The 13,527-nt window shown below is 31.9% G+C and overlaps 1 protein-coding gene across 1 annotated transcript; it reads right to left on the bottom strand.

The window, feature by feature from the left end:
* Window positions 1-95: 95 nt before the first annotated feature.
* LOC140046808 (uncharacterized) lies at window positions 96-7,753 on the bottom strand. Its single transcript, XM_072091532.1, has 8 exons — window positions 7,670-7,753; window positions 4,273-4,792; window positions 2,732-3,264; window positions 2,035-2,175; window positions 1,509-1,650; window positions 849-878; window positions 624-722; window positions 96-332 (listed from the first exon to the last, which is right to left on the bottom strand). Exons 2-8 carry the CDS (start codon window positions 4,772-4,774, stop codon window positions 238-240), a joined length of 1,542 nt encoding a protein of 513 aa, XP_071947633.1. The 5' UTR covers window positions 4,775-4,792; window positions 7,670-7,753; the 3' UTR covers window positions 96-237.
* Window positions 7,754-13,527: the final 5,774 nt, after the last annotated feature.

Raw genomic sequence — 13,527 nt, 5'->3', positions numbered from 1 at the left:
AATCTTTTGCTTTGTAATGTTTATTGCCAAGGACCTGTAATTCAACGTGCTGAGATAGACAACATCTCAAAAAAAGTAACTTTATTTTATTTTTTATTTTATTTTATTTTCAGGCAAACATACATGACAACACAGCGGTGCAGCACCCTGAGGATTGCCATGAGTGCAAAGCACTATCGAGATGGCTCTCCATATACTGCACTAGAACATATAAGACAAACATATACACAAGATGCTCTACATAGACAAAGACTTTCTCTTATTCTTCGTAAAGACTTCACTGAGATCATCATTTAACACATTAAACTTTTCTGTCAACGGATTTCTTGTTTCTGCAACAAATTAATTATATTCTTCTAGTCACCATAACCTATCACTAATAACATGAATATTAGTATGTTTACAACCAATTTATAAGAAGTAACCATTTTAAATGAAACATGATGATTCAGATTATATATTTTTAAGCCATCAGACCAAGGTACAAACTCGTATCAATCTTGTATCAGCTAAAAGTCACCGTACAGATACAGTAAACATGATAGATTTGAGAAAACCCTTATTTTTTTACTTATTTTTCTAAATGTAAGTACATTAGTACTGTAACTGAAGAGTATTATTACCTTGCCTAATACATTGGTCTGATGCACCTGTACCAGAAGACACACCTGTATCAGAAGACACACCTGCACCAGAAGACACATCTGTACTGGAAGGAACACCTGTCCCGGCATGTGATGAAACAAATAAAAAATTAAATAATTAAAGCTTGAGTTAAGTTCTTCATAAAACATTATTGAAAAAGAAATTAATCTCAAGCATTATCATAATATAATTATATAACATACCTGGATTTGGCCTTGTTGTCTCAACATCACCTGTAACAAAAAATACAAACAAAATATACAATCATAATTATTTCAATAGAAAAAAGAAACAAAATAATGTACAATTGTGAAACGATCACCAAGTGATATTTTACTGGAAATTAATAATTTATATACGATGAAGAGAGGAAATCTGTGAGATCAGGAAAACCACCCCAACTAAGATTTTCAATAATCAAATACAGACGTACGTCATATACATGTTGTGTAGGTAATTGGAATTTTAACATATGTTATTACATTATATGCGCCAATATTCACAATTGATAATTAATAAGCTTTTCAAATCACTTTCCTGAATTATAGTAAAATAAAATGTTACGCCCTACAAAATGTAAAACACAATGTAACATTTACACTCAATCTCTATTCCAAATTTGTGAATTAAAAGTGGAATCTCAAAAGAATTAAGATGTTTAATAGGAACGTAACAATTAATATATTGTAGTACCAGATAAAAACAAGCCAACATTCAACATTGTTATTATTTGTTATTCACCTCACTCTAATGGTTAAAATGTCTGATTAACATTTTGAATACCACATTTTATTTACTTCATCATAAATGTAGACTTGATTTGCTACTTAAATTAAATTGATGTTAGCATTTGAAATACTTACAATACACAGGCACTGGATCAATACGATTTGACTCTTGTGACAGTGATACTGTTGCCTTTAAGACATTTTCTAATGAATTGCTTCTTCTTAAAAGAAATGTCTTCAATGGTGTTCCACGCCATAAGTATTCAGCAGTGACAGTCTAGGAAAAAAGTCATGCATAAAATGTTACAGCTCTAAGGCATTGTAAATAAAAAATTGGTTGCTGCGGTGATTAATATTACTATTTATTTATATATAAATTAATTTTCTTTTTTTTCTCAATGATAAATCCACAAAAAGAATGGTGTGCATCCTTCAAAGAGACTAATCAAAGACAGACTTTCTATGTTAAGTCAGCATCATGGTCCATGGTTGATACTGATAGCAATGGAGATTTTGTTATTTATTGATCAAGTTATGAATTCCCAAGTTATGTGGTATTATTGCAAAAACGTGTTTAATGCATATTCTTTACCATGCAAACCTAAAAAATTGTGATGATTTGTATAATACATGTAATGTAAATTAGAACAAATATTCTTACTTGTACATTTTCATCTTGAACATTCCATTCTTGTTCTGATACTGCCGCTACAGTAATTTTCATCTTTTTATACATAACAAGTACATCTACAGGTGGTCGTAAAAGCTGCTCACCGGTTTCTCTGTGGTCTTCTTTTATCTTCTGAAATACATAAACTTAATGTTATTTGTGTACATATTTGTTTCCTACACCCTTTTCAAATCTGCATAAATTGTTTAACCAGGTTTGATCTCCCGATTTATTACACGTTTTCTATTATCTGAGGGAAGTCAGATGTAATCATCGTGTTCACTTTTTCACTGTATATTTTATAATGATCAGGAATCAATTCAATTTATGATTCAACATGACATTTTGAATGTTTCTGCCATCAATTTTAATCAATGTGTTAGACGTTAGCTCAAATTCAGTGCTTGTGAAAAGAAGCAGAAAATCCACTTTGTCACCATTTCTAGAAATAATAATTCTGCGAAAAGCCAAAAATCACTGTTACTTCTCGGTTGGGATCAGATGTTTGGTCAATAGTAATATTACCTAAAGTAGTTAACTTGGCATAATAAAAAGTACAAGGCTAGCTAGCAAAATGCATTTATTAAAATATATCTATATTTTAAAAGGTTAATGTAAGTAAAATAATACAAATTATAACTACATTATTCAAATACAGTTTAATAACAATTAATTATATATTAATTACCTTTACATCCGACGGCTTACAAAGTCTTGTTTGAAGTTGATACTCATCGTTTGCAAGCATCTTTCCAAAAACTCCTGACAACATTCTTTTCTTAGCATGAACGGCATTTCTGACATGACCCTTTAGTGCATACCAACTAAAATGATTTAATGTTATACAGCATAGACCTTTGTTTAAAGTAAAATGAACGTCCTTTCTATCATTTGTCAATGCTATTTGTTTCCATTCATCTTGAATGTGATCTTTAACAAGTAGAGTGAATTCCCAATTCTCTTCATTTACAGCATCGTGTGGAAATGACAATGAAATAGGCTTGTTGAAGGTGGTACCTTCTGGTCCACATTTAATTATAGGTGATATTATTGATTCCCGAGGATGAGATATGGGAATGTCTATTTCCTCAGAAAAAATTTCTAGCGTTACTTTCACTTCCTCCCCTTCAATTGCTTCAGAATGTATCTCTAACTTTATGTCTTCATCCTTAAGGTGAAGCGTTCCACCTGTAGAATCCACAATTACCTCCACAATTTGATCTGCAGAATAAAAATATTACTTTTATGGTATTTGTTATAGCAATTTCCATGATCACCTTCAGTACAATGCAAGATTGGCCATTTTCCGCAATTTTTTTTTATTTCAACAGGATATATCAAACAGATGTGTTTAGTTTATAGTCTAATTACATTTTTAAAATAGTTGTTCACGTTTTTTCTTTATTGGGGCCAGCAGTAGAGGTTGGGGGAGGGGATTCTAGCGCGTAATGAGGTATCAAAATGACCAGAGGTTTTAAACTATATTTTATTCACCCCAGGGAAGAAGTTTGGGGTGTCAAAATTGCCAGAATTGTTTTGGTTTTGATGGCGGCTGCTGTATTTTTGGAATTTTGCAGTGTTTAGTAATCTTTTTTCAACAAAAAATGGTTTTTTAGGTAAGTAATAACAAAAACTATAATTTAAATTTGTGTACAGTATATATTCTACATAATTATTTTAATACTTATTACCTCTGCCAGAATGGCAAGAGGTTATGAGGTAGATCGGGTGTGTTTGTGTGTGTTTGTTAGTTAGCAGGATTACTCAAAAATTTATTTCCCGATTCCCGATAAGATTTTAAAGACTGGTTTCATTGCTGTATGGGAACATGTGAATCAATTTTCATATGCCTAGGTCAATAATCAAGCTGCTGACCACAAGGGATACACTTTTCACACAAAACGGAAGACAACTTCAATAGATGACAAACAATGCTGAGCAGGGAAGCGTTTTGAAGCTTTAATCTCTGCACCGCCATATTTTCATTCACAATATAAAGTTGATCTACTGTACAAAAGATAGCTTAAGCTTGGTTCCTACTTGGACACAACGCAACAATGTAGGCGCAACGCAAGTGAGTTGATCAATCACAAGCAGTTTGAATGACCTACCAAATTACTTTACGGTGGGCTTACATCTTTACATTGCCTTAGTTAACCCTCTGATGTTATTATCTTTTTTTTACCCTAAAAAATTAAAACTATACAATCAAAAGGAAAAAATTATTACCAGTTAGTGCTTCCTTTGAGCTTATTTTAAGAAGACTCTCAAAATGTTTAATTTTGTCATTGTCATCTTCTAAATCGCCACAAATCTCTAACATCAAAACTGCATCCCAAATATCTTTAATTTCAGTTGACTTCATACCATAGTGAGCAATAACCCTGCTCAAATTAGTTTGTTCACTTTCTCTTAAGACCTCAAATAGTTGTTTTCGATATTTTGAAATTTCTTTATCAGTGTATTGACCATTGACATTCATATACTGAATTACCAGATCTACGGCATCCGTCAATTGTGTTACTAAAGCAATATCTAACAGAAGGCTGACATTCTGTGGTGAGATTATACCTTCCTGCTCGAGTTTGTCTATTAAAAAATCACTATTAAAAGAATGTGTAATATCCTCTACAGTTACGTGATCGAAAAGGAAGAACCTCAGCCACTTATACTTGTCACCTCTATAGTGTCCACTGAAAGACAATTTCAGTTGCTGGAAATTTGTTTCCATTTCAAAGTTTGCTTTAGCCTGCAAAATTCCATAAAAGAATATTATTTAGCCTGTACACTACTGATTACATCCAATGGTGTCATGTAATTATGGTTACAGATTATATTGCATGGAAGATTCTTAAAATGACACCATCTACAATAAATTCATAAAGAATAAAGAAATAAATCATGTTCACACTTTGTGTGATTTTTAACAATATCACTTTGAATTATAGATAATTTGATTATTGATTTGAAGAAACTGAACCCCAAAATGTTTGAGACAATTTTATGACTTCAAAATTCTTAAACTAAAGTCTTTATTTCCTAACTCAATAATGTATGATATTTAGAATTCTGTTTCTTTGAGTGGAAATGTTACCAAACATACAGTATTGTGATTGTCTAGTCTGGAGAGAGGAATGCTTGGTTAAGAAAAGCTAATAATTCAGCTACTTTATATAACCATGGAGGTAAACTAGTTGTTATTCGTCCATGATATAACTAAAATAGAAGGGAGTTGCTTAAAGATATTGTATTGTCCCCCAAAAACTTGAAAAATGAAGATTAATTAAATCAGACTTTGAATACTATAGGTTATTTTGTAGTTTTAATAAAGTTAATCACTTCTATAGAAAAAAAAAGAAAAACAATAATTTGTTCAGTCATACAATGATATACTCTAATAAATGGTTAAATTCAACCAAAAACCTGTTGGCTGGCAGCTAATTTGACTGATTTTTGCTTTAAATTACAGGGGTTTTTTCAGTTAAATACAATTTTTTTTTCAATCCAACTTTTGGTCATAGCGGATAACTATTTAATGTGACATTAAAATGGCATATTCAGTAAACAAATTGTTTAAGAATTATATTTTCAGGAGGACAATACACCTTTAATATGTCCAAAAAACATTGATTCTATGTTATAATGATAATATAATAAATAATTGATGCATTTGTTCGAACGTATCACTCAAAGTGACCTGGAGATTATGCAACATTTAAGACACAGTCAAGAAATATATTAGTACAGATATTCCCAGAAGAGAATGGTTGTAACTAGCTTTTTAACTACCATGGTGGTATATAATTCAGCATAACACATTTAATGACGAATATATCTTACCAATCTTAAAGGAATACAGAAAATATGATGCTATAGTTCTTAAACATGAGTTTTGTGTGTTTAGAGGGCTTCAGAGTCTTTATAAATGCTTGATATATATTGCCAAATAAAACAGTATTATCATCTGTACATTTTACGATTAGTTTCTACGGCATGTTATAGTATTTTTTATTCTATGACAACAGAACTTAAAATTTATAATATATATAAATATATAACATATCATTCCTAGAAAAAAAATACCCTGGGTTACCTAGAAAATTGTTTTAGAAGGTGTGAGGGGAACTAAAGAACAAATCCAGTAACTTTATTATGTTTTTGCTAGTGGAGTGAGCAACTTTAGGCTGGGAGAAAGGGGGGCTTCCAAGGTTCAGAGGTTAAAGTGCCAGAAATTACAGAGAAACTTGCATAACCAGCTATGCAAAAAGCAAAATACATGTTGACATCCATATCCATTTTTTTACAATTTACAGTACCATTGTGTTTGTGCATTATTGATTTGTTCATTTCCATAGACGCCTTCTAAGACTGATGTAACCCTTGAACCTCACATGCACAATACATATTATAATATCAATGTGGCTTAACAATAGCAAATTTTACATGATGGTGAACAATACACACAAAATCAATATGTGGTTAGCAAATTTTACATATTAGATATATCCTTATCCTTATATAATTTTTTCACAAACATTTGTAGAGACAGATACATAACTTTCAGTCAAATGTTAAAATAAACCAGAAATGTCAGTTTATATTATTTATATCTTTTGAAATGAAAGTGTGGTATAAACAAATTTAGTTAAACATGAAATTTCAACAGATGATGTTGAGTCATTGTTCAGGTATTGAATAGCCGCTAAAATTAATTCAGGCTCTGGGAGCAACACAAGGTTAGGGTGCACCACATGCCTTAGCTAGTCCAAGAAGGAGAAAATGAAACTACTATAAAGCTCTCTCTACACATCAAACTACTTTGACAAAAATGGTGTCATGTGCCCAAATATGGTAGTGATATGCCCAATTATGGTATGTCATCATGTCCATATATGGGCACATCACATAAAGTTTGATAGTGTAGACAGAGCTTTATATCTATGTTCAAACCATGGATTTGTAACAACTCCCTGGTCACACCCCTATCTAAAGACATCTTGTCCTGACATGATTTGATGTTTTTTATCCTCATAAATCAAAAGGGCTTGCTGGGAAATGAGGGTTTGCAGACAAAGGGGTTTATTCAAACCATAATCCCCATCCGCCTGCCTACTACGGGCCTGCAATATATTTTGTATTTTGTATTTTATTCTTTCACATCCAACAGTATACACCAATTACAGGATGAAAATATAGATATAAATATAAAAACACATACAAAAATAACAAAAAGAAAGGCCTAAAAGTTAATCTAATCTATAGATTGGCAGCATGCTACATCATTTCATATTTAATATTTTCATAATATGCAAGTGAATGTTATTTACAATTTTTAGTCGCATGGACGCGACTCTATAGTTCACTATGTCGGTCGGTCTGTCTGTCGGTCTGTCTGTCGGTCCGGTATCACTATGCGTTTTAGCACGCGACTTATGGCTGTTGGCCTTGTTTAGTTCTAATTGCACAATATTTCTGTATTAGTTGTTACTGTACATACTATGCTAAACCACTGTCAGTGTAGCATTGTTTACTAGCTATCTACTGGCTATTTCTGATTACATCAAACAGTCTATATTAAATAAAAGTACTGTAGTATTAAATAATAATAATGATAGATATAACTCACGCTACAACTGAATCTAAAACAGAATTACTGCTCCATAAAATTACCCTCGTAGGCTATGTATGTCTAGACTCTCACTGGTGGTATAGTATAATTATAATTGCGCATCTCTATAAGGATGCAAACTGTGTAATAAAGATGTTTATTGTTATGCAAATTACAAACACACATTTTACCGCGTTCTGTGTGTCACAGAACTTTCATATTGATAATCAACCTAGCATACAGCCTATTTAATAGAAAATGGTATTGTTATGGTTTTGAATATTATGAGGAAATGATAATTTATTGTACGTGTCTAAAAACATTGACTATAAATTTCCCAGTCAGGATATTGCACTATTTTTAAGTCTATACAGTGAACAAAACTCGAGAATTAAAAAATATTTATTATGATATACGATATTTTTTTATTTTTGTTGCCTTATAAACAACTTTTTGTTTTCACATGTTACTAGACTATGCCACTATCAAGTAAAAAAAAACTCTGCATACGCTCAGAAACATCTGATAGTTGCGTAGTCGCTATTATTATTTTCCGAATTTTTTTTCCTAAACCGGCAGAACATTTTGTAAGGGCGTGTGGCGCATTGTGTTGGGCGTTTGACTACAGATCATGAGATCAAGGTTTGAATACTGTACTTTACTTACGTTTGCCTCTCTCCACCCAGGTGAATAAATGGGAACCCTGGTTTAGATCAAGACACAACTTTGCACTGATTACTAGCTGCATTATGGGAGTATGTTTCCATACGTGTTTGATTAAAAAAAATTACTGGGGAATGTTCAGCGCTTAGAGGTTGGTTTCACAACATTAGGTGTTATATAAATCCAGAATATTATTATTAACTTGCATTTCCGGATACTTTTAAGTGGTTAATATTAAAAATGCAATTGGCCTTTCAAAATAAAAAAATTGTAATCACTATCATCGATCCACCGCGTTGAAAAAGAGTTTGCCGCACATCTGACTCTGTGTTGCCAGACGGTAGTAAGTATTATTTTAGACAAATGGGCTCAATTCTATTGAGACCTAATGTTTATTATTCACAAGAGCATACCAATAAGCATTAACATGTTAATACATACATAATAATAATTATACTGTAATAGTAATAGTAATTTCAACATTAACACAACTAAAAGAAAAATGAAAAAATGGATAAAATAGTGGTTTCAAAATTTGCAAAAACACGATTCCTTTGACAGCATTATTTCCAGCAGGCTGCAAGATTATATTCTGTTCTGTACTAATAGTTCTGGCCATTCATATTTCCATTGAGTAAATTGACCATTCAGTGCCATAATGTGATCAGAGGATTATTTGAATCTTCAACTATGAATTATTTATAAAATTTATTTTATTATTAAAAGGTTATTGAGAGTTACAAAGGAAACACCAACTCAACACAAAAATCAGGTCTATTTTCAAAGTTTGTTAGTGTAGACTTGTGAAAACTTGTTTTCTGCAGTTTTCAAAGTTTGTCAACTGGTCTACAAGGTAGACTTTGAAAACTCAGAGTTTGCAAACGAAGGTTTGTCAGTGTAGACTAAGCTTTATAAATGTATAATATTTTTTTTAATGCATCTCATACTGACTGACACCATGGCTCAAGCAATCTATATAAAAAAATATGAAGAAATGCTTAAATGTTACTATTATCTGAGATGAACTAGTGTGTTTTCGATACAATTTGTCAATTCAATTAACATTTTTTTCAGGAGGGGCTGTGTGTTTTTTCTTATAATGTCCTTCTATATGTTTAATTAATACAGTAAATAATAAATAACTTACCTGTCCAGCTAGGTATATGTTCTCAGCTCAGCAGACTAAGCATTAGTAAGTGTAATCTTCACCTATAACAAATTGATAATAAAAGTACAATATGTTTGTTAGAATTAGATAAGACACCTACAGTTCATACAAATTTATTTTCTGCATTAGAAAAACACATACAGATTTTAAGGCAATATATTATAAAGCACAGTTCTTAAAACGTTGTGCCATAATGGCTTTCCAATGGTGAAATGGATTGAAATACACTTTTACATAACATTGGTTCATTACTTTGTCCTCTTAGAGTCCAAAAATTTAATTGTGGTAAATGTGTGACTTATAAACAACTATAACTTGTTTTATTTTCACCTTTTATTTCCTTTTCCGACACATCTCTTTCTTTTTCTTGTTCATGTTTTATTGTTTTGGCAGTTTTTCTACAAAATAATTTATAAACAGAACTTCTTTTAAATAGCAGCACAACATTATTTGGGGAAATAAAACATTACAAGTCAACAAAATAATGTTAATTCCTAAAAACCTTTTTAGGAATATAATAAACAGTATATATAAAAATAATATATATAAAATCATCCTCATTTTTTGTTGTTCAAAATTATTTTTAAATATGTGGGATATGACCTTTCAAAATGTATTAGGTGTTGTTTTCAACAAAAATGTTATTTTATATATTAATTTCACAACTTTGCGCTGATTACTATCTGCATTCTGGAGTATATTTCCTTGCGCGTTTGATAAAAAAAAATGACTTTGGTAATAATGTTGAGCGCATTGAGAGCTTGCCTATATGCGCTATATAAGGAGCGCATTGAGAGCTTGCCTATATGCGCTATATAAGGAGCGCATTGAGAGCTGGCCTATATGCGCTATATAAGGAGCGCATTGAGAGCTTGCCTATATGCGCTATATAAGGAGCGCATTGAGAGCTTGCCTATATGCGCTATATAAGGAGCGCATTGCGAGCTTGCCTATATGCGCTATATAAGGAGCGCATTGAGAGCTGGCCTATATGCGCTATATAAGGAGCGCATTGAGAGCTTGCCTATATGCGCTATATAAGGAGCGCATTGAGAGCTTGCCTATATGCGCTATATAAGGAGCGCATTGAGAGCTTGCCTATATGCGCTATATAAGGAGCGCATTGAGAGCTTGCCTATATGCGCTATATAAGGAGCGCATTGAGAGCTTGCCTATATGCGCTATATAAGAATGAACTATTATTATTATTTATGACTTTGGTAATAATGTTGAGCGCATTGAGAGCTTGCCTATATGCACTATATAAGAATGAACTATTATTATTATTTATGACTTTGGTAATAATGTTGAGCGCATTGAGAGCTTGCCTATATGCGCTATATAAGGAGCGCATTGAGAGCTTGCCTATATGCGCTATATAAGGAGCGCATTGAGAGCTTGCCTATATGCGCTATAAGAATGAACTATTATTATTAGAAATACACCTTACTTGTTCGCTTTCATTCTGTCCATTTTACTTTGCCCTGTGAAACAGCCATAAATTATGAAAATTAATAATAAAGCAGTCAAAGAGGTTTCTAGTTATGAATGTCCGATTTATTTATTTGTGCCTCCGAAAATGTACATCTCCTTGAAAATAGAGGCCGCATTTGTTACATTTACTTAATTTCTTTTTGTGAAACTCTTTGCTCCAAAATGTTAGATAATAAACAAACAAAATTACATATCAATAATAATTTAAAGATTCTTACATTTTTTGTTGTTGAATATGCCATTTTAATATACCATAATACAGTTATATCTCTATATAATATATTAAGGCAAACACAAAAGTTTGTCCTCTATGCACGACGCGGTACAAACTCTGATTGGTGTGAATTTTGAACTCAACATCAATCTTGCAACGGAGATGGTCATGGTCTATATAAAAAGTTTGTAAACCAAATATTTATTAAATTAGGACTAAAAATGACCTCTGGATCAAAAGGCTATGAAATGTGGAATTTCCAGATTTTCTCATTAAGCCTATACAAGCAGGAAACAAGAAAAAAACAACAGCATTACACTTAAAGAGAGGTGAGTCTATAGGGTAGACACCATTTTTAAGTAAAAGAAAATCCACATGGTCGTGGATTACTTCAGTTCACTTCCATTTTGAACGTAGTATTCTTCATTATTCTACCAATCCACCAGATAATTACCAGCTTATCATTGGTACAGAATCTTAATTATAATTACGGCTATACCTTTTGATGCCTATCATGATTTGTTTACTCTGGATTTCCTAATTTGTAATCAAAAAGTATGGAATGCATTTTAATTTTACTTTGCAGTGCAATTACATCAGTTTACATCTGTACCTACTGTACAAGTCCTATTGTATCATGGTATTCGGGATTGTCAACGTTGGACCACCTGAGTCTGCTTATTTCCAGTTTATAAAACGTTACACGCCTTAACATTTTTTCCCCATATACTGTAGCTATGTTATTTTTTGTTTTTTGTCTATCCAATCCAAGTAAACCTTTGTAATGAAAGTCCTACAGAAATAAGTGTTAATGTATATAAGCCCATGCAGTAATTTGTACAGTTCTTCTATAAGCTTCCTACATGTACATGAATACAGTAAAGATAAAAGCGTCAAATTTGATATCTCATCAGTATTGTATTTCAGTAGTAAACGGCTACTACCTGTAAGGAAACATATTTCTGTACTGTGTGGTAATCATTAATTAAAATAATATTTAATTATTTGCCTCTCTACAGACGTACCATTATTTTCAAAATTCTTTCAATATCTTCTAGCAATAGGCCTACTTTCAAATCGTAAATAACAGTGGACTTTCTTTATGAACTTCAGGTTACGGACGGACGTACGTAACACTTGCAAGTGTATGTAAAATGTTGTATTTAATTTTGTTACAATGAATTTTACTGACCGCAACATTGCATATTTATAATTAGCATTTAGCTTTAGCCTACCATAACTTTCTTTCAATCCTTTGTGTACAAATGGATTTAAAACATAAAAAATGAGACTTCAATTGCAATTCTTACATATTATTTTACATACGTTAAGTTTTCTCGGCGTGGTTGAAATCAGCGGGGCTCACACCCGTCGAAGATGGTTACTAATGCTAGTTATGTATAATCCACAAATGTGTTTTTGGTTAAATTTATTTTGTTATTTTATAAGTAAAAACATTCTTTCTTTTTTTCTATGAAAGTAATTAACTTTATTAAAACTACAAAATATACCTATTCAAATCCGATTTAATTAACCGCAGCGTTAATTAATCAATACCTCTTTAAGAAACACAATTAAAACTAAAAAATGTCCATACTTTAAAACAGCAAACTTTCATGGTGAGTGCACAAAATGATGAATAAACGTCTTTGATTTCGTTTTTCGTTTCGCTTCGCTCGCGTACCATCTAGGTCGTGTCCACAGATGGTTCTCGAATACACAGTAAGTTCAGCGTAAAAAATGTACGTAACGCAGGACTATAGTACATTGTCGTTTACAGAAACGAATAAATAGTCACGTTGATTTATGTAAAATTAGCACCCTGGGAATTAGGCCTTGTCTTAAAAATGAGTCCAATTTTTTTATTTGAACTCATTTAAACAAACCCAATTTGTGTTTTGTATATAACATTAGAGTTAAGGGATGGGGAAGAGGATGGGAAGAACAATTTTTAAATATATTCTCTATCCACTCAGTAACGAAATATTGTTTTAAAGGTTTTATAGGCCTATCAATAATATACCACTAAACACAGTAAAACATTTACAATTTATAATACTTTTCACGCTGCTGCTCTAGCCCGCTACGTCCCATTAGGACTACTCAATCAGAAGCTAAAGCAAGCAGCAGTTATAGTTCTAAGGACAGACAGTTTTGTGAAAATGGAAACTCCACTATGATTTATTGATTCCAGCTGCTACAGTAGACCCAAAAAACGGCTGGGAAAGAGTCTATTAGGACATGTCATGCTAAAATTACAAATCCCTAAGCATTTCTGGTATATTCACTGTCAGATATTCATTGAATTATTATCGAAACCGTCCAATAAAGTTTGTG

The sequence above is a fragment of the Antedon mediterranea genome, chromosome 4, assembly GCF_964355755.1.
Source record: "Antedon mediterranea chromosome 4, ecAntMedi1.1, whole genome shotgun sequence".
NCBI lineage: Eukaryota > Metazoa > Echinodermata > Crinoidea > Comatulida > Antedonidae > Antedon > Antedon mediterranea.
This window is presented reverse-complemented; position numbering and strand designations above follow the sequence as displayed.

What these genes read in the sequence shown, in the direction of transcription:
- LOC140046808 (XM_072091532.1), bottom strand. Translation starts at nt 4,774, where the DNA reads ATGGAAACAAATTTCCAGCAACTGAAATTGTCTTTCAGTGGACACTAT. An exon ending in TTCAAGATGAAAATGTACAA is followed by an intron (nt 1,651 to 2,034) that starts GTAAGAATATTT and finishes CTTTTTTCCTAG; the next exon opens with ACTGTCACTGCTGAATACTT. An exon ending in AGACCAATGTATTAGGCAAG is followed by an intron (nt 333 to 623) that starts GTAATAATACTC and finishes AATTTGTTGCAG; the next exon opens with AAACAAGAAATCCGTTGACA.